The sequence below is a fragment of the Platichthys flesus genome, chromosome 12 (assembly GCF_949316205.1).
Source record: "Platichthys flesus chromosome 12, fPlaFle2.1, whole genome shotgun sequence".
Taxonomy (NCBI): Eukaryota; Metazoa; Chordata; class Actinopteri; order Pleuronectiformes; family Pleuronectidae; genus Platichthys; species Platichthys flesus.
Window position 1 is genome coordinate 12,524,619 of NC_084956.1, and position 22,727 is coordinate 12,547,345.

General features: G+C 41.6%; 1 protein-coding gene across 2 annotated transcripts in view; it reads right to left on the reverse strand.

The window, feature by feature from the left end:
• Positions 1-20,237, reverse strand: part of khdrbs2 (KH domain containing, RNA binding, signal transduction associated 2) — a 65,528-nt gene extending 45,291 nt beyond the window's left edge. For both annotated transcript variants that reach the window (XM_062400490.1, XM_062400491.1), the window contains exons 1-2: positions 19,897-20,237; positions 6,670-6,797 (exon numbers count right to left, since the gene is read on the reverse strand). In XM_062400490.1, the coding sequence (XP_062256474.1) occupies positions 6,670-6,797; positions 19,897-19,987 (219 nt within the window). In that variant the 5' untranslated portion in view covers positions 19,988-20,237. The remainder of the gene's footprint in view (positions 1-6,669; positions 6,798-19,896) is intronic.
• Positions 20,238-22,727: the final 2,490 nt, after the last annotated feature.

Genomic DNA, 22,727 nt, shown 5'->3' on the forward strand with positions numbered 1-22,727 from the left:
CTATCTTTATTATATCCCCCTGAGCAGCATTGTGGCAGACAGAGCCATCACACAAACACTGAATTAGTGGGATCCCAAAGTACAGCTCCGATGCTATCACACAAGTGCTTGATTTTAATTCACACTCTGCGCTCCCTCTACTGTTTCGCCACTTATCTAAACAAAACACCTTTTCACATGATAGGCTTTTCTTTGGGACTCTGACATCTCTGGGAAGACAAAAATGGAATTTCTCTACGGGCAGAGCACAGCTGTTGTACTGCTTAAAGGTTACAATAACCCAAGACTGATAAGCTCCCACATTCTGGCACCCCACAAGGACAAAATACAATGTAATGTGTTGTGGTCTGTGGTTGTTCCTGCAGAATAGATATTCAGGTCAATACCCGACAGACGTAAAATACCTTCTTTTTTTTTAAGTGACAGGTGCAGAAATATACATAATTATTTATCTCATTTTACAAAACCAAATTCAATTTCTAATTACAAGAGCATAAATATTTTTTTTAACATGCAGAATAGACCGAGAACTGGACTCCAACTCGTAGATGGTATCGGCCATTGTAAAATCCATTTCATGCCCCAAGGTTATGAGATGCTAATCAAGCTGTCTCATTAAGGAGCAGAGGATAAATTTTAGTTAAGCGGTAATGAAAATGGCCATTCTGATTATCTCAATATCATATTTTTTCGCTTCAGTAAATAGTGATCTCCGTGTGTGCGCTGCGAGAGTGCCATTTGTTTACGCGTCAAAACAGGACATGAAGCAATGTGCCTCTTCTTCTCCCGTTGACCGAGATCGACCCAGGTTCTCAAGGTTTCATTTCTCTTTCAGGGGAGATTAAAGACAGAAAGTGATGGTGAAGTCACCGGAGGAACACTTCAGGGCTGGATTGCTTTATCTTGACAGGCTGCAAAATGACAACAAATCCGAAGTAGATTTTACAGGGAGTAGTGCACAAAACACACAAGTGCCCCCCTGTGAATGATGCATAGAGCCGGGGGCCAGCCGGAAACAAGATGCATCATCCATCCAGGTTTTATTCAAATAGGTCTCTGGTGCAGCAGCTGCACATTTAAAAAGACAAATTCCTGTGTCTTGCACATATTTCTGTCAAGTTTCATTTAAATTAAGCAGTTAGGCTTCTTTTAAGTACCCATACATAATTACAGTGTTGGAAAGTAAGTAACTATAAGTTTTCGAATTAAGTACAATTCTTACATAAAGGAATTTAAGGTTGTAGCCTATGAATCAGGTATCCTGCATTTATGTTTATATCAGGCTTGAATAATAATACAATAATAAGAACCGTACATAATTGTTTGATTAATGTAGTTATACTCATATTGCTTATATTTTGCTTTTAAACATTTAATGGATATTTTCTCTTTAATGCACAATTTTAATTCCATAGCGATGAGTGTCTAGAAAGCTTATTTATCTCTGCACTTTATATTCTAATTCGTTGCCCTTATATTTCTGAATGAATGCATCATTAATGCAAAAATTAATGTGTGGGTAAATCTGGGACATCAAGGAAGGCACTGGCCATGAACCACCACTATCACACAAACACAAAACCAGTATCCAGCCATGACAAACAACCAGCAGTGCAGGTTTACACGATACAGCTCTACAGTGTTAAATACTCTGTTATTGTTTAGAGCTGGATCTATTATTCATAACGTTGCCAATGAAAATAAATGCCTATGATTAAAAGATAAAGATAAAATTGCACTTCTCTGTGTGTAGGGTGGAGGCACCACAAAGCAACTATACTTAAAGCAGCCAAATGTCCAGCAGCGGCCCTGTCTAATGGGATCTGAACAATGACAGAGCCTATGAATGTGCCTGAAACTATATGATCTAATAAAATCCAATAACAGGACTAAACAGGCCCAGCAGACATTTATCTTGTCATAGCAGAAGCACTGAGGTGTGTCGGTTCAGCCGCCATGCACAAAACCACAGCTCTGTCATCAGTGTCATTTAAAACACTTTAGTATGTGTAAATGTACCGTAAAGAGTGATTGATTGGCAGTAAGGTGACATCAGTCTTTCGCGTGTCATATCATGGAATCCATAGCCATGCGGATCGGTTCTCCCACACATTCACGTAATGACTCAGCATTTAATTACAGGTGTAGGCTCGACTGAGCACTGTCACACTGCAGAAACGCGAGGGAGCAGATGTATGATACCGGTGACACCGGGTAAGACTGGACGTTATTGAAGAGTCGACTGGACACCGGTGGAAAATGGCTGTGACACAAAGTGGGGTTGTAAAGTGAAGAGAGGTCAAATTGATTAGTTTGTGCCTCTCTGCGGAGCCAGATGTTGTCGGAGTAATAAAATCAAATATATCGATCGGTGAAAGCAGCCAGGGATTCATATCTGTGAAGCCACATTGTGCAAACATTTTTCACTGCGGTTGGTGCGATATTAATGTTACAATTAATCAGTGTTCTCTCATCTGTCGTGCAGGTGATGCAAATAGTTATGGCAAGTGTTATAATATATATGTATTCTTAACCGGCATTATTAAAAATATCACAATAAATAAATACTTTTTTTATATAATTTTCTGTATTTGATTTCATTCTTTCCCCCATGGGGTTTGCTTACAATCTGTAACCAACAAAAATATATCATAATACCATAATATCACGATGTCCTTTTAGAATATAGAACAATTAATGTCCCCTGTATATTTGAAGGTCTTCTGCAAAATTTAAGTTACCAACTACCAGTTAATAAAACTATGTATACGTGTTACACATTGATGAACATGTTTATCTCTGTCTAATGTATTGTGTATGCAATTGCTGGATCGTTTTTGCTCAACACACAACATGTCTAGTTCAGTCTTGAAAACCTTTTGCTATAGATGACTGTTACCTTGTGTGGTATTAGAGTGTCCGGTGATCTTTCCGATCTCCCCATGACGTTTTGGTTTTTCTGGTCCTCATTGCAGGGTGTGCTGTTGAGCTAATAGTCTCTTAATGTAGCTAATCACCATTAACTGAAAGTGCAGTGTTACCAAGATGTTTAAGATAGTGACACTGCAGTCTTGCAGGGTGCTGACTGTGCAGTTAGGTCACAGAAGCTGTTGTTGGACAACTGCTCCTTCCAGCCTGCACTGCTCTGCTGACTTGGCAGAGCTGGAACTATTGTGCTCGATACACAGAACCAGGAGAGATTCAGCCCGTGTACTGAACCATGTATATACCCATAAGTATGTGTTGCTTTACGATACATTTTACGACACTGGTTTTCATCTAATCAGGGGAATCACACCCCGGACGCCAAACGCAATTATAAGATTAATGTATAAATACTAAACGGTATATAGATGTCCTCAGGCCTTGACTCTTTTCAGCCTGTGACGTCTTGGGCAGACTGCACAATGTTATAACTTCATGTTTCATGGAAAAATGTTCTGTGCTGCTACAAAAAGGCCATTCAACGGATATTAAAAAGCTTTCCAATTTAGTACCAGAAAGGACTTAAGCTTGCATTGACCTCATTGATCTCACCCAGGTCTGTTTAAATACAATGTCTGTAAAAAATAAATATTAGTAAAAATAACTAAAAACTATACATTTTATTCAAAATGGCCCACGTCCTGTGTGGGTAATGTATGGGGTATTTTTGTGGATCTAAATATTATACACGTCTTCCTGATATCAAATATCAAGTTTCTGATGCAATATTTCAAGGACCCCTCGAAAAAATAGTAATTGTGATCCTTAAATCCTTACTTATTTGAGCATGTTTGCAAAGTTTCTTCAAGGTCTCATAAAATGTGCATGAAATGAAAATGAATGCACAAAATCGAAACTGTCAGACCTCCTGTACAAAATTCTAAACACGTGTCAAAAATGATGAAATAATGACACCAATTAATTCATGAAAATTTAAGCAATTTTATCCTGACATCACCCTGAGTTAAGTGGTGGTTCAGCGCCCGCTGGCCACTCAAGAGCTCAATCACCACAGAACAAAGGATCTGAAGTAGGTGACAATTTATTCGTTTTTTGAACACCTCAAACACCTACAAACAATAGTTCTGCAGCCAAATAATAATGATCTCTACAAAATGAATAGGTAACTTTATGTTCGAGATAAAAGCATGAACTCTTCTTTTCAAACACTGCAAAAGTCTCTGGACGAGTTAACATATTGGTTTTTGAGTTTTTGCAGACAGTGGGAAAATGAAGTGTTCCCATTTCAGGGGTCCTTCATTGAAACATGCTGTAATGGATGGACGGCAAGTTCCCCTGAATGAGAGTCATTGTGAATCGTCTGTTCACAGGAAACGGACTCCATTGGCATTTTTTAACAGATCTGAAATCAATTTGATAGAGTGAGGACTTCCTGGACACTGTTTAATTACTTTCTCAACACTTTTCCTAAGTAGGAAACAGCTAATTGATTTCTGTGGAGTGTCCAGAGGGGCTCACTGGACAAAAGTTCCTGAGGCACAGCTACAGTAAAAATATGGCTGCACGGAATCAGCAAACATCTCAAACTAGAAGGCCACTTTGAAAACGCAGACCACCGCCAAGGCCAGTGTTCAACAACTTAAAAAAGAAAAATCGAATTCATGAGGAATCCAATCAGCAAAAGACATCCCGTGACTGTGAGGTGTTGCTGTGTTGAGGCCGCTGCATCAGCTGTGCCGTACGGTTCCAAGAAATAGCTGTGAAATGTTGGGGCAGAGCTCGTGACCAGACCAGACGTGAAACAATTCAAATCAGCACCTGGATACAAAATGTGTCTGAGAGTGTGTGGAAGCAGAGAGTGGAGCCACTAGAGGAGCAGAGTGATGAAGACGAGAGGAGCAGAGCGATGATGACATTAGCTTTATTGTTGCACACAGACAGTGAGGTGCACACCAAGTGTTTGTCTAAAGAAGAGGGTGCAAGTTTTATATGATGGGAGGAACTGAAAACCCACCAAAACCAATCATCAGATTTGAGTTTGCTTCCCCCAAAACAATATACTCCGAACAAATAATTTAAAGCTAAGGTTGGTAATCCTAGAAAAGATAGCAAGAGTTTGGAAAAGTGCAACCGATACATCCCACCCCCTCCCATACGACCCAAAACTGATAAACACACACTGGCAACCAGAAGAAGACGTGTTTCCTGACTTGCTCTCTATAAACATTAAAAAAGGTTTTTGTCATAGATGGTGAAACATAACACTGGGCAGTTTTCATTTTATGGCACCTTAAAATGAATAGTCTATAGCAACTCTCTGATGCCAAGTATACCATATCCTCTTATATCCTTATTTTTACAAGCATGAAATGAAAAGCAGTTGAGACATGACACGGTTCAGTTAACTGATCTGCAGAATCTGTTTAGTCAAACAAGATTTTTAAAGATTTTACTGTAAAAAAACGTTATAAATATATATATGTATATATCATATTTTAGAGTAAAGACCATTAATACTTTTAAAATATTAAAAAGAAATATTCTTGCTAATGACCTGGAACTGGAACATCGATCTGTTTCTTCTACCTACTGTAACACACTGTATGCAGTTTATTATGTATTTGTCGACAGGACATATAATCAATAAACTATATCAAGATAGGTTTTGTTGCGATCGGTGTTGTTAAACTGCCGCAATCATTCTTAGCTGCTTGTTGCATGACGGTGTAAACGCAGAGTCAGCGAAGCGGCCTCCTTTGATCACAGTGGCAGTAAAGCCTTCAGGTTCAACACCAGCAGCTGTGTGTTGTTGCTCAGACGCCCAATGGAGAAGCCTCATTAGGCCACATTTCATTTGTCAGTCGTGATATTGCATTAATCAGAATACCGTGTACTGTGTCACACAGTGATTTATGGTGGTTGTTCTTCAATCTACTCTTTGCCGCTTCAGGGCTGTAAAAACGAAGTTATTCGATAATTAACCGGAAATAAACTAATTAACCAATAACTTTCGATCGGGATTGTCGTTGCCCGAAGTATTTATGCAAAGGGTGCAGCATGTGTCTAGTTTCCAGACTAAGAGGCATCACTCACTGACTAGCTAGTTACAAGTTCGAAGGTATTTTGTGGCGGCTTAATTACTGCACGTCACTTTGTAGTTTCAGAAGGTTAAGCTGTAACCAGCATGGCCAGGGCAAAGCAACCAGCCCATTCCAAACCAACATTTTTAGAAGCGGCACCGCAACCTCAGATTAGAAATCTGAAAGTCCCATGCCAACATTTTATTACAAACTCCTAAAAAAAATATTTGCTCTTAAAAATGATACGTTCAAAATGTTTGGAATGAAAATTTCCCTTTGTGACCTTTAAATGGCCAAAATTGCAAATTTTCAGACTTGGATCTAAGTGGTTGAGAGCAGGGCCCCGCCCCTGCTCTCCACCACTTGCACTTGAGGAGCCTTGTCCAGTTACTGAGCTCCACCCACAAGATGACATGATTGGTGTCTTAGGTTTGTCAAATCACAATTCCAGATCTTCTATTCTTGTTTATCAATTTCATCTTTTCACAAAAGACTAAAAGGCATAGGGAGGACAAAAAAGTAAATTTTGAAATACTGCAAATTTTCATTACCCTTCAGTTTCCTCCTACAGACAATAAAGCATAGGACACTAAAATGCCACCATGTGTTTTGTGGGATAAGACGTTGTTGTTGTGTCTCTTACCTTTGGATACTGTTGCACTGGAATGAGAACTCTTTCGGAGAGCTTGATATTTTTATTGCTGATGATATCTAGGTATTTCTTTATGTCGCCATCTTTTCTCAAATCGTCGCCTTCATACTTTTCAATCTCTGCAAACACAAAATAAAATAACAGATTAGAAGATAATTAGTTTTGTTATGTAACTGAAAACACAGCATCAGTCCACATGGCTCTGGAGTTCACTGCAGCATGACAACCACACAGTGTAATGTTAGGCTTGGGGCGCATCAGAGGAAATTATACTTTGCATTGCATCGCACACAGTGAATCATTTTAGCTGATTATTATTGTGTCTCAGTTGTAAATATTCTCACAGTGCAAACTTAATGATGTGAGATTATCCCGCTGACTACCGCTACGTCCTTTACATCAAATCCTGTAATCTCGTGATCCAGTCAAAATAACAACAGAGGCCAAAGTCGCAGTCGGCTTACTGTGCCTCACTTCACTGCTAACTGAGCTCCTGTGAGCTGCGAGCGTTCCCTCATCCCCGCACAGCGAAGGACTTAAACAGCTGTCAGATTAAATATACAAAACGTTTGATATCAGAGTCGTTTGGCGTAAAGATGAACTCTCACATTAAGATCATATTTGCAGATCGTTGGTTCCAATCAAGCTGCAGCACTTTACAGGATGTGCAAATCGGCCCGATGGTCCTCTTGTGTCTCCACGGCCTGATTGCAAACAGGAAGGAGATGAGAGGTGGATATTAACCGTCTGGTTCGGCTCCACAGGAACACCCTGAACTAAGGACTCACAAGACATGATCCTCTAGGAATGAAAACCTCTTCGGTTTCCTCCTTGATCGCTGCCTTCTACTCAACAGAATTACAATTTCAGGTCTGTGACGCGGGGCAATAAAAGATGTTCCTGAACAAGACCCAGAACAAGTCGGCGAACACACCTGAGCTGCTATATTGAAACTCAAAGAGTTCACTGAGGCTGGAGCACTGCGCCCTTATCTGAGCTGCCGACAGCCGGCAGACAAAGCTGTGACGTTAACGGACAGCTCCAGCTTGGGCAGATAAAAGGCTGAAATGTTCACTAAGGAAGAGAGTTGATTATAGACTGTAAGACATCCTGATTAGAGTCAGAATGCAATATATAATCTGTGTCAACTGTCTCACAGTCTGACAAATTATCCGTTTGTGTGGATAATAGTTGGAAAAAATGTTCCGTGGTGTCAGTTTTACTCCAGGAGTTGCATGAAATGCACAAAATCCATGAAATGCAGTGATTTCTTCCAGCGTGAAACAGTCTCTCTCTGATTGTGACTGATTGTCCGAGGAGCATCATTTAAATTGGAAGATGCTGTCTGCGCTGCTAAACTGTCAAAAGCTGGGAGAGGTCATTCAAAATGGAAGAATACAAATGAATGAAAGCGAAAATGTCTTTTCAGGTTACTTAGAGTCATTGCCAGAAGGGACAGCCTTAACAGAGATGTTTGCTGAAGGAAAAGGTTTTGCTCATTACCTCTCAGGACTGCTGTCTGGATTCTTTATCAAAACATTTATGCAGGTTGACAGTTTGAAATCCTAGCATTCAACCTTCTTATCACATCAACGCTGCTGATTCACACTTCCTTGTTCCTTATGTGACACTTTACGTGAGGCAGATGTCCCAGGATAACAAGAGCTTACAGAATATGCCTTTTAATATTATGCCTGAGGACATATATCCAACACAACCTGAGGTGTGCAAGCAGATGTTGAACAGGCTCTTCTTTATTTACAGTACATGAGGAGCTGCATAGGGACAAGGTACAAATATACAAGTTCAAGTGACAAAGTAACTAACGATATTTCTGAGCATTTCTGTAACATTACCAATTATACAATAAAACATTATACAATGAAAACTGTCAAGACAACATTCACTTCTATGGGACTTTATACTAGAGGTTTGTCAAATTACAAGTTATTACATTAATGTAATTGTGTAGTATGCTTACACATTTCTGTTTTTGGATTTGTGATAAATGTAGCCAATTGATTACTGGATTTTCAAAGATCGTCTCCATAGAGGTTCATGGTCAGGCCAAAGAATATCGAGCACATCACAATCCACACAATGCTAGACACCGCAGGTTAGAGATGGAGATGGAAGTATGGTGAAACAATATATCCACAAAGTCCATACACAGAAGAGACCTGGGTGGACGGATTGACCTCAACACAGTGTAAAGACGGTCAACGTTGGTTTCTTTTCAACATCTTTCCCTGACCTTCGTAATCCTCATGACAAAGCCACAGTTTCTTTAAGCATGAAACTAAACCAAACTTTAATTGTAGCGTTGCCTGGTCATAAACAGTTTTAATTTTGAAAATTAGACCTTTGATGAATTTGGAAGAAATTGTATCATCCTGTTAATAAATTCTTAAACAGCATGTGTGACTCTGGAGGGTATAGACAAGCCACACAGTCTTTTATACTTTCAAGGACTTGTTCCTGTAGACTCCTGTTAAGGTTTTGATCATTGGAGAGTTAGATGCTCTGCCAGAATACTTAATGCAAATGTGCAAATGCAAAACATCCACTCATTTAGATTTGTAAAACTCAATACCATCAAAGAAGCTCATGTGCTTTCTGTGCTCAGTCCCATTTCCAGGTTTGATCAAGGATTCTCTATATCCTCATACATTAGTTATGGACCTCTGGATATGGAGGGACATTTCTTTGGGGATGAATTTCCATTATGAAAGTGAGTATTTAACTTTCAAATGGGCATAATGTTCACATCATTTGAATGAAGTAACGCTGTTTTTATAGCCCGTGACGATTTGTGTCCTCTGTAACAGTGCATAATGAGAAACACCTTTATTCTAAAGTGCAGCCTGCTTGTGAACTCGCAGATTGTGTGCGAACGCATGCGTGAGAGTAAAAGATGGGGAAGGGAGAGAAGCGGTGGAAAATGAGCTTACACTGTATAAATCCGGAGAAACGTTCACACTGGTATCATCGTTGTCAAATATGTGGTGGGAAGTGGCGGGAGCCTGAAGATCAGAGACGCGAGAATGTGCTTTGAAGGTTCCTGGTTTCAGCCCTCACACGGGATGAAAAAGAGAGTCAGCGGGGAAACTGAATGAGGGACTATTCTTGTGCTCTTGATCCCCTCTGTCGCGCTGTCCAAACTGCTTCAGCAGAGCTGCTCAGTCACCAAGAATGAAACCAGAAAAAAACTCTGGTTTAACTGGGCGGCTTCCGAATGAACTGTGTGAACGCACGAGTTCCGCGACAAGGTTTTGTTGAAAAAGAGAAAATGTGCTCAGCCGGTTTGCCTTGCATTAAAAAGTTTAACACGTCTGCTTTGGTCAGTTTGCAGCAACACAGACTGAGGAAAAGTGTTCAGTCTATTCATCCTGGAAACTTAATATGCATATGAAATAGAATATGCAAACGATACAGCCCAGCTCTTTTATTAAAGTTACACCCCCAAAAACACATGAATGCGCACTGACCACAGCTGGAAGAAAACTTTTTGCTTGCTAACTTCTTCTGTCGTCTCTGCTTCAGGGGTGCATGTCTCCCGGACTGAAGACTCCAGTCATGTGCAGTGAGAGCAGAGGAAGGGAGAACGCAGACAGGCAGGTTATTTAGTGACAGACAGGCAGGTTGGCTAGTGACAGACAGGTACGCCAGCCAATCGTTTCATTAGGTCCTGCTTATTACACTCCTTCCAGGGCTGCAGACACCAGCAGCTGTATTTATGATGGCTATCGGGACGTGACGTGGATTTCAACAAATGAGATAACAAAGTGTTCCAGAAACAACTTACCAAACCCACCTTTAAAAATCAACACACAGCAATTATTCATCATTACAGTAAATTAGATCCTAGCTTCTATTGGGAATTCCCCGATTATATTGGGTGGCATTTTTTAATTCAGTTTACTCAGCCACACACAGGTTTCTGCCCCTGTTTGTAACCGTACAGTGGCTGAAAAAAGCAAAGCCCCTATGAGACCACATTTCAATTTACCAGATCCAGATTTCAATTTGGATCCAGACCAGAAACACACTCATCGCTGCCTCCCAGCCCCCTTGATAAAACTGGATTGTTTTGTCCAGATTCACACATAATTCACTCCCTGGCAGGTACAGGAAAATGTTGGAAAATTAAAGAAAGTGGAACAAATAAAATCCTGAGTCCACCCCCTGATACAGACCTGCCCCAAAAATGTTTGAGTTCTTCCCTGACACTTCCACCCACTAAATTCCGTACCGTAGCTTTTGCATAATCCTGCTAACAAACAAACTTAATCTGATGGAAACACAACCTCCTTGGCAGAAGTAATTAATATCTTACAATATTTGAGCTTGTTTTTAGTATAAAGAAGAATGTATCCTGTTCAAAAACACAAACAGAGGGGTGGGAGGTGCATTATTTGAGATTATATGTTTACTACTCAGCTGTTTATCTTCACATTGTAGCTTTATTGGATTTAAGGCTTTATTTGCCACACAGTCTAGAGGATGCCGTTTTTTCTAATACTGAATAGAAGCTGCTTTAAAAGTGTATGTGCTTGTCTCCTCCTCTGCTGTGGAGGGACGTGTCTTTTTTTGTATACGGCTAAACTATGATGAAACAATTCACCATAATGAATAAATATCTAAATGAATATCTTCCTACATAGGTTTGATAAATATCTGCCCCCCTGCACTGTCATGCCAGGAACCTCATCAAACCCAACAAGGGCGCCAACTCAGGATGTCCTAGAATCTGACGTGCGCTCCGTGTAGACAAATAACACACAGTAAGCAGCCTGTGTTTTCCACTCTCACCATATATTTTGCAAAGCTGGCTGAAAGACTTGAAACCTTGAATAACCTGCTGATTGATTGATGAGGCGCACAGGGGAAAGCTGCAGAATAGTCGAAAAATACACGAGTAAACTCCCCACTTCTGCTGGGTGAAGATCCTGGTAGCTGTGGAAATGTATTGTTGAATGAGGTTAAAATACTCATACAAAAATGATTAGATTCAAAAAGTGTTGAACAAGTCAATACTGGAATTGAGTGATTATCGTTCTATATGTTTAATTAAAAAACCTGATAAACCAACTGCATAAAGAGGCCGGAAAAACAAAGGCTTTCGACCGCAATCAATTATTCCCTGATTGCTTCTACTTGCTGAAAAGTACATCTACAATAATGATTTCACAATTCAATCAAAAATGAATTATTACTGTTCAAATAGCACACAACTTTCTGTCATGTCAGATTTTCCTGCATGTACTTTAACGCTGCACAGAAGCATTTTGGCCCGGGGACATTCATGCACCCACAGGTGATGAGTAGACGCAGGCACAGATCTATGTCTGACCCTCTGTTACGTAGAGACCCCTGGTGTTAGAGTCAGGGAAGGTGGACAGGGGTCGGGATGTAGAATTTAAAAACAGAAAACTATTTAATGGACTTAAATTCAATATGAATGGGTTTGGGATAAGGGCTAGGTCCGGATATTGTCATATCTAAATACACTGGATATCTGGATATCCTGCAAAAATGTTATATATATATTTGGGATCATTAATAGGCGTTGAGAAAACATGGCCGGGCAGCGTCTGAGAATTAAAATGTGTTTTTTTGAGAAATCGGACATCGAAATGATTACATCTTAATCAGCTTACATGAAGCCTAGTCAGCCAAAGATTTGTTTTACTAACTAACCGTCACTACAGACAATTAACTGACTAGTACAAAACGGGTCACATAAAGACAGAGAGAGCCACTGGTGAATACGTCCTCAGTGGCTTTTACTGTTTGTGAAAAGATATCAGCTGTTGACCGCCACTAGTTTGGCAGGTGATGCATTAGTGCTGCAAGAATTGAGAAAACATTTTCTGAGAACACAACTCCACCATCATAAGAGGAGGACAACGTGGCCATGTGAGGGACAGTGTGTGTAGCATGTTATCACAAGGGGCTGGTTATATGTTAACATGTATCGGCGGGTCCAGATTTGACTTGGAGATAATAGAGGGTAACAAGCCCGGTCCAGAATGGAGCTTTGTTGCTGGGGGGCAGGTGCAGGGTTGCAGAAATTGACCAGTGGAGGAAACACACGAGGTAAGTGTAAACAGTCTGATACCACTGGTGTTCATTAGGATATGAAATCATGCATATGTAAAAAAAAAAAAATAAAGAACATAAGCAAAGATAAACAAGTTATATAAATGTTTTCAGTAGAGAAACAGCCTGGTGTGAAATGACACACGAAAACCAAAACATGCATTGAGTGTTACTCAGAAGTCATTTGTTGACACCGGGCTGAATTACTCTCCTATAACTAAACGCGGGTTACCACCAAACACAGCAAATTGAAGTAATGGTACACCGAGTGGCAGAGTGGACCTGGTGAGGGGGTGGATGGACGACAAGACGTGTAATTAGATTTGGCCCTTTTCACTCTGGACTGATGAATTTATGTGCGACGGGTTTGAAATGCGCACCCCCGCTCGGCCCCGTGCTGTTGATGTGTTTTTAACAGAGCCGCACTGAGGCAAATTGCATTCGGCCCTTGACACAGAGATAACGTATTAAATCTTAAATCTAATTATAATGCCGTCCCCAAGTTCTCCGCTGAATATGCCACGCAAAGTGAAAGAGTAATTACTATTCATACAAATTACATATTTTGAATAAAATAAACAGATTATACACAACATAGAGGCCAGAAAGGACAGAAAGTATGCCTCACATATATCATTGGTGACAACATGGTCTTTATCTCCTAGATAACATATACAAAAGACACTATTATTCATGTATGTATCACCTTCATTTTGTTTTATATAAAAGTTGCAAATAAAGAAATAAAAGGATGGACAGCAACATATATATATTGCTTTCTGTCCCTTATTTGTTGTATTTACAACTTTCCGGTTATATGTGGGACATTCAAGAGGCAAAGAAACATAATCTGATCTGTAATATCTATTTTCCGAGTGCTGCGGCTTTGGCTCATCCACTCATTTCTGTTGCTTGAAAACGCTCATGACCTTGGAATTTAATCTTATTCAACCCGGGCACACGTTGTGAGTCACTTTCGATAAGAGTGTCGGCTAAACGGCGAAAATGCAATGCAATGTCTCACTTTCCTGAAATGCAATGTAATCTTTTTTTGTTTTTGTCCTTTTGATAGGACGCACCACATGGGGGGGGGGGGGATGCTGAAAATGTGACAAACAAGAGAGGGAGAGAGATTAAGTGAAAGTCAATTAGAGTTGCCAGACTGAACTGCTCTCTGTGGTGGGGCATCATCCCAATCAATTGTAAGAATGTAAGACGTGTCTGCTCAAGTTATATGAGTGTTTGTTGACTCTAAACTTTACCTACAGACTGTGATACATCTATTTAACAGTCAGTACAGCTTACTCTCTCAGTTTCTAATTACTGCCCTATACGTCATTAGTTGACTTAAGCTAAGAGGGTTCCTGCAATGTCTGATTTAGTTTTAATAAAGTCAAAGAAGAGTGGATGGATGGACGCATTGGATGGGTGGACGAATGGATGGAGAGATAGATGGATGGATGGATAGAGGGATGGGTGGACGGATAGACGGATGGGGTAGATGCAAGGATGGATGGAATGACGGATGGATGGACAGATAGATAGATGGATGGATAGAGGGATAGGTGGACGGAGAGATGGATGGATGGATGGATGGATGGATGGATGGAATGACGGATGGATGGACAGATGGATGGATCTCTAATCTAACTACGCTTCGAGGCAACGCTGGCCACAAGACCTGTGATTGGTCCCCTTGGTAGCATTTCAAGCAGACTCACCGCCATTTTTGAATCGACTTGAATGAACGAGCACTGACAACGTCTTTCTTTTCTTGGTTGCAGTTCTTTGAGAAAAAGGAATTTCTCTTCCACTTCCATCAGCTTCAACTCCAACACTTAAGAAACATTCACCGTTTGTCTGAAATAAACAGGCAACAGAATATTTGTAAATAAGCCGACCACACACCGGAAGAAACTCAACTCCAGCATAGAATCTCTACCGCCACTAGCGTTTTGGCGAAGCTTCCACACAGAAGCATGAATTTGGTTTCAGCCCTTACTAATCAACTGGGCGGCTATGACTCTGGGGTTGGAGCGGGATAACCACTAACCAGAGGGTCAGTGGTTCGATCCCAGTCTCCCAGATTCCGTGTGTGCGAGTGATGTGTGATGTGAGAGAACAGACGCACTGTATGAATGTGTGTGTGAATGGCAGAACTGTGCCGTGAAGTGCTTCGAGTGGTCGTCAAGTATAGAACAGTGCCACATAAATACAGAGCATTTACCATCTACTCGAACAGAAACCGATTTACACTGTGATTAACCACTTGATATTCAACAATTTTTTTAAGAACAGTTTCTCTTTTTGCTCGAGAGTCGTTGAGAGAACGACAGCAAAGTGCAGCCGGGTGCTGAAGAGAGAATTTGAGCTCTGACTGTTTGGAGAAAGGCTAAACGCAAACCAGATAAATCCCAGATATGATAAAGGATTAAAGGAGGCATGGGCTCACTCACTGCTGTGTTTCACATCACAAGGCAGTTTCTAAGCTTCAGTTCAAATATCTTATGCCCACTGACGCCTAAAGACATTAAACTGACAACCTCATTGAGAGTGGGAACACAGGTAAACTCGACAGACGTGAGGGGTTTCTGATGTTCTTCCCTCTTATGTTTTACTTTACGTGAGTCATGGGCCTCCTCCATAAACAGTACATGCTCATCTTTATTCCTGAGAAGCCTGCGCCCTTCAGATCTCATGAAGATTTGTTTGTGCTGCCGCTTCGCCCGGCAGCACTTGTGACGGCATGCGAGATTAGCAATGCTTAGCAACAATATAAAATAGATCTTGTCATTGTAAAATAAAAAAAAAAAGAAGAAAGTGATGAACAGAATTGTCACCTTTAATCTAAAAGTGGAAACATGCAGATGCACACACTTTCCTTTGTTTTTCTCATCAACCAATGTTCCTCTACCCGTCCATCAGACATCTCAGCGCACACCCTCCTCTGTGCGTCTGCCTGCTCGGCGTTCTGCTTTGCTCATTAGGAATCCCATCGGTTTTCATGACAGGACGGAGCTACGTGGCATGTAGGCAGGTGTTTCAAAGAAAACCGCTGGGATCTATTAAAGGCTTCCCTTTCTTGTCTCTAACTTCAACCCACTTTAAAAACAACGGTGCTGCTCTTTAGTCGGCCGCAGATTAATAAAGCTCAACGCATGGAAACATTGACCTTCATGTGTCAATCCGAGTAATCATTGCCCACTTATAAGCTGAAATGAGCTGTGATACGCGAGTTTAAGTGATTTTAAGGAATGGTCTCGAGGGGAATGTGTTTAAATACATTACTTCACTCGAAGCAAGCCAGTAGCCCAGACTCCAAACCGAGATATCATCTTCCTGTCCCACCCACTGGAAGAGCTTCACTCCGCTCGAAGAAAGAAAGACAAATTTAAATGCGACACTAACTTAAGCAAATAACAAATTCATTCCATAAATACGGAGCCGCTAACTGAGGCCGTGGTAAATCCATGTCCCGCTGGTAAACGTGCATGACTTGAATAATGCAGGATTTCATGCTCCGCTATTCAGTGACTAATAGCTGTGGATCTATAAATCTGTGGGAGCAGTTTATCTTGCCGTCCACTGATGAATCTGGACTGACATGAGATGATAGAAACTGTGTGAAAGTGGTTGGAATTATGACCATTATTTCCGATGCTGCCCACAGCTGATGATGTTGAACACTGTCAGAGTCGGACCGGGCTGACAGTTTATCAGAGTAATCGTTCACTATTGTGAATGATGCATTTATTTTTCTTTGTTGACCTCACAGGCAGGATTCCTCTCATTGAAATGCTCTCTGTTCCTTAGAAATGGATTACAGCGTGTAGTATTTGTGTTCATTGTGTTGTACTCACTTGAAGAATTGAACACTCCACCGTATTGAGTATATTTGTTAATGGCAAAAAACGGCTTCACCTGAATGAAATCACTTTCTAGATAATACCATATTACATGCTAATCCCGTTCACTGTGCAAATGCAATAAAGACATTGATTTTCCTTAGTGTCATGGCTGTGTGACTCAGCCTTGTTTAAAGCTGGACCAGTGCACTGTGGGCGCCGCCGTCACGTGTCCCATCGGCACATTTCAACAGGGGAGCTCAAGGAGCACGGGCACCAGGGCGCCGTCCAATCACAGCGTACGAATCCGACGTGGAGCTGGACTCTACACCTCTGACCACAAACACGTCCGAACAGATGTGTGTTAGGAATCTTAACATCACAGAGCAATACGGATGAATGTGGACGACAGTAAAGCTTGACTTTCATTTGACACCTGATACACTGCAGTACGTGTTCCCAGAGGAATATAGGGCCACGCGTTTAGCTTGCTTTACTGTAGTTTTTCTCATGTAAGCAGAGTAGAAAATATTCATTCCACAGCACATCACTCAAAAGCTTTACTAGTTAATTTTTAGGATTGCACTCCTGTCTACCTTGAGGGAGCACATGTACATTTACAACGGAGAAAAGGAACTGTTACGACACTGCACCTGCTCCAGACTCCAGCCGAGGAGCCTGCAAGACGTCACAAACTACAGGAGGCCCCCCCCCTCCATCAAGCTTCTCCTCCTCATTCCGACTCATGATGTACGATTATTGATGCTGGCACCAAAGATTGATATTTACTCTTTTAGTTTTATACTTTTATACACTTTTTTATACATGTCTCATCTGTGAAACCGACAATAAATTGCAGGGAATAAACACACAAATTCTGCAATTTACATTTTTCCGATATTTTGTAATCTTCTTCAGTTAAACAGATACAATGATGTGATTTATATGATTGTACTGCAACATATCAATTATCGGAGAATCACTGTATTTTGATATTACTGTTGTCTGCCGTGTATCACGTATCGTATTGTTTCGTTGTCGTCTCCCACCTGCCCTTCTAACTATACAGCAAAGACTGCACCTCCAAAGACCCAGCTGTCAAACTTCTACAGTTTGAAGACCACACCACTGCCCATCGGACTCATACAGGGGTGACAGGCCAGCGTATCGGCAGAAAGTTGTAGTTCTGGTGCTGAGGTGCAGTCAAACAAGTGGAAACGACAGCAGACTCATTGGAGACACTGCTCCCCCTCGCAACATCCAACCGCACTGTTTCAACCCTCGAGCTTCTGGGAAATACCATTTTCCCCAAGACCTGAGGTGGGAGACCAACCGGCATCCCCTCCATCACCTAAAGTGCACTGCAGAGGATGTTCTCTCCGCCGCAACTGAGGAAGTAGTGTCTGCTCACGGGAGCTGTTGAGAACGCGTGCTGGGCACATCCATCACGGCCTGGTTGGGAGCAACCACAGAACAGGGTAGGAGCAAGACTGCTGCGAACAGTGAGGAAAGCAGGGGGGGGGGGGGGGGGGGGGGGGGATCATTGGTTCCGCCCCCTCTGCCCGCCCTCCGGGGTTTGTTCTCTCCAGGAACAAGGAAACAGCTGAGAAATGCGATTCCTGCAGGCGCCACTGAACCGTGTTCACCAGAGCTACCCCATCACGCTCATCAACAGCAGACCAGTGTCATCGACTACCACCATAGATATACTCTCGTTGCATGGTGCACACAACTCTTGTTTGCACGACCACACACTTGCCCTTGATATGCAGCATACAGTTTGCCTTTTATATGATCTGTACCTTGCTTTTATATTGTCTGTAAATGGGAGGTACTTAGTTTTGCACATTGTAAGAGACTCACCAACTGCGGGAAACCAAATTCTCCCCGTGAGCAAGAACACACTCGTGCCAATAAATCTGACTCTGATTCAAATTCCGCTTCGGGCTCCGAGTCCTTGTGTTGGCTCCGCCGTGATAAGTTTTCCCGCCTATCAAAAGTCACACAGTCTCGATATGTGAATGAAACCACGGATGCACCTGCGGCGTGGAGAGAGGTACTTTGCATGCTGCAGGCTGAGCTTGATTATACGGCCCTGTTGGACGAAGTGTGACATGAAGTCAGAGGGGAGACGGTGGAACATCTGTCTCAGCGGCACCAGCGAGTCCCTCCTGTGACCTTGATGACAGCGTTGGTGTTGAGAGAAGATGAGTCACGCTACACCCCATTCACCTGAAATGTTTGTGAAGCAGTTTTCAGGAATTATTCCATTCCATTTAGAATCGATGATACTGCCGATTAGATTTCAGTGTGCACTATACAGTCTCTCTGTCACAGAACCACTGGGTTTCCTGCTACACACTTTTCTCTTGAATGTTAATTTGTTGATGCTCTGTAACATGTGACATCTTTTCCTGATCATCCTGGTAGAGGGAGAGCTCACTTGAGACTCTCTGTGATGTTTCTGCATATCTGTGGTGTTATTTGTAGTATTCTATTTTTGGTAGCTTCTCCAGACTCTTGTTGAGGGTTAAGGGCATTGGATGTCTCACCTTGTTAAGCCCTACAAGTCAAATTGTGATCTGTGAATACGAACTGTATAAATAACAGTTGATTGATTGATTGAAGAGAACACAATATGATGGCTGGATTAGCAAACAATACTGAACTGCTTTTACTTTCACAAATAAAAAAATTTAGCAAAGAAAAACTTGGACTTCCACCCATAGACTGAACAACCTAAAATATGAATGCGCAGGGAGAGTTCTGACTAATAATGATATTTGCTTAGTTTGTTTAATGTCTTTATTGCAAGAAAACTTAAGCAGGATGGTGCAGCTACTTTTAGTCTGACTATGCCGAATAATCAAACTCTGGTTCACTGTACAACAGCCTTTAAAATGAGTCAAACGTCCAGGTAATGGAGGTGATCGGTGACTTCACCCTCCAGCTGTAGAGAGACCTGCTCTGTGGAAACTCTGCAGTTATGATTTTGGGGCTGTTTTGTGTTGGTGCTCGACCTTGGAGGGTTTCAATAAAAGGTGATGACTGTACACTTTACTTTCTGTGCGCATTGCATTCTTCCACTTTTGGAAAAAGATTTAAAAAAAAAGTTGTGCACAAGGAGCCAAAGGGCAGTGCCAAAATCAAGACGCACAACTACAGTGTCAATCCACTGTCAAAGCATTGAAACAAATACAAATAGGTGTTTTCAGCTGCAGCGATGGTGAATGCCACAGATGAACAATATTTTGGAAAATACCTGACTTACCTTCTGCAAGCAAGCGGAGCGCGTGCACAAAAGAGGGGTCCAGGGTGTTTTTCTCCGCCACCAGCTCAGGTAAGCACTTATTTGAATTCATGGCTGTGCCAGCTGAGCTCCTCGCCGGCCGTGCAGGTGAGAGGCTGTGCGGGACCGGACAGGACGAGCGTCGGAATGCAACTAAAAACCCTTCCGTTGATAGCGGCTCCACTCCACCGGGGCACCGAGCGCCAAAAAAGAAATACCAAGGGAGAGAAGACTAGTCCGTGATGGTGGGCTGGAGGGTGAGTTGTGCTTCAGAGGTGTGAGTCCATCTCTGCTGCTGCTGCTGCCTCTCCGTCCTCTCCTCAGCACCCCGCCGCCCTCAGTGGGTCTGCACACCGCGCCGCTGCCGCTCCTCCTCCCCGCCCCTCGCACACAGTATTGGCCACATTCTGGCACCGTGGCGCCGCTGGGTAAACAAAGACGGTCCCCGCTGAGCGCAGAAGAATTGTGCTGTGCTGGAATGAATGAAAAAAAGGCGAAAAAAAGTTGAGGTTGCATTTAGTCGGGGCTCACACACGGTCCTTGCAATAATCTCACTTCAATAATAGATTCAGTTGCTTTGTTGAAAAGTTGATGCTGAAAATAGTGCCCAAAAGAAGCAACTTAGAAACAACTCTGCAGACGCTGAGTGTCTTCAGACGTTTTAGTTCAACCATTATTCAGTACCAGCAGAGCCGGTCCTGTACATTTTGGGGGCCCTACGTTTCTGGGGGATAGACCAGTTTTGTTTTATACTTCTGTCCTAGGGGACAATAAAATGTAGAGAAAGAAATAAACAATTACCAACTATTGAAGTGCCTTTTTATAAACAAATAGTTTATTTTAAGTAACAACCTTTGGATATGTTCTTTTAGGCATTTTCACCGTCCAACCTGCAAGTTTTTGCGACGTCTTTTTTGCCAATTTTGGATCAAGCAAACGGTTTGATCCTCGCTTGTCGCCCCATTGTACGAGACTGTCTGTGCAAAGCATTACAATAGCTACAGTCACTTTAAAGGGACCCCTGGTGGCATTGGGGCAGAAGGCAGCCGCTTATTTGGCTGATGGGGAGGGCCGGCTTTGAGTACAGGCCACCCAACGAGTCCTTATGAGAACATATTATAACATTTACTTTATTTTGAGTCAGGTTAATTGTCCTCTCAGGTTCAATTATGACTATCTTTGAAATGGCAAAGATCAATTATGGCTGAATCCGTGATGGCATACTACCGAGAGATGATACCGTATCAACGGGAAACATATCTGATCCAATTACGTTCTTGACTGAGTTTCTATTAGTTTCCAGAGCCGCTTGTTTTTTTTTTTTTGTCACACTGAACAAATGCTCTGTGTGACCGGTGGCTGTTTCGCCTCAGGGAGGAAAACACAGTTATGGCCTCTGTGTCGCTGCCCATGGTGCTGGACACCACCTGCATGACTCACATTTTTCCTGATGTGGGGACCAGGCAGGTTTTTTTTCAAGCTATGGTTTTTCCATCGCATAATAGAATAAACGGCATTGAGTAATACGTTTGTTCAACTGGGCTCCCATCAGTCTGTCCTCACAGCCTCTGACCTACTCCAACGTCTTTGTTAATTAAGTCTGAAAGAAAGTGGATGTCTTGTTATGGTTTAATCACTGTTTGGCATCTTTCTGAAAAGCTCTGCAAAACTATACCTGTTTAGATTTATATCAATGGTCTTGTTTCTTGTTTCCTGTTTGAATTTCTCTCATGTCTAATCATGCGACAACAACAGTTTGTTCTTGATTTCTGAAACTGTTTTTTAATATAGTTGTAATCACATCCTAAAACGCAGCCATTCTGTTTATATCTGAGTAAAAAAAAACTAAATTCACAGTCATCGTTTTAAATGTGACAAACTGTATCAATACGATAGCATTTAATGCAATAAGTCAAGTCGGGTTTATTTATATAGCACATTTAAAACCAAAGGGATATACAATAATGTAAAATGAAGTTGATTAAAATAAATATGCGATGATGTTGATAACTACAACAAGACACTCAAGAGAAGAGGTTTTGCAGTTTATATTTGTTAGCTTGTAGGAGAGCAAAGCGGCAATCCCAGTATAACAATGTTCATTTCCTCTGTTGAAGAGTGACTCAAAGAGGAAAGGAGAGCTTGTTTCTGTTTGTGAAGAGGAAAAGACATGAAACCACCTCAAAGAATCTTTATCACTGTGATTCTTTATTCGCTTGTCACGGTGCAGCACTGGTGTCAGCGATGTAAAGCACGAATGTTTGCATCTGGTATCAATGCCTCTCTTGTCCCCTTCAGCCGTGATATTGATCTGAATCTCAAAGTCATCTGCAGCGCAGGATGCTGGCTGCTGTACTTACTCACAAATTAGTTTTTGAGCAGAGGAAGCTGGTGGATGCAAACTCCAGCTCTACTTGACCTTTAGAGATGATTGTGACTGCTCTGATCGGAATAACAAAGAGCATTGTGGGACAACACTCACTTATGGCTGCCTCTTATCCCTTTAAATAGACACATATATAGAGTTGGTTAAATTAGTTATGTTAAAAATTCATAATCTTGTCATAGAACTGCGAGGAGACAGCACACACCACAATACTTGTCTGTGAAATCTCATATTCTTCTTTTAGAGGTGATCCACAAATCTTCACACTTCAATAGCAATGAAACAAACGGTATAATCTTAAAGTCAGTAAGAACAGGAATTTTATTATTTAATATCTAATTGTAGAAAATGTGGGTAAATGTTGGCGTTAATCATTTCTCTACTTTAAATGATCTCTCTCAGTTCACCTTTAGTGTCATGAGTATTA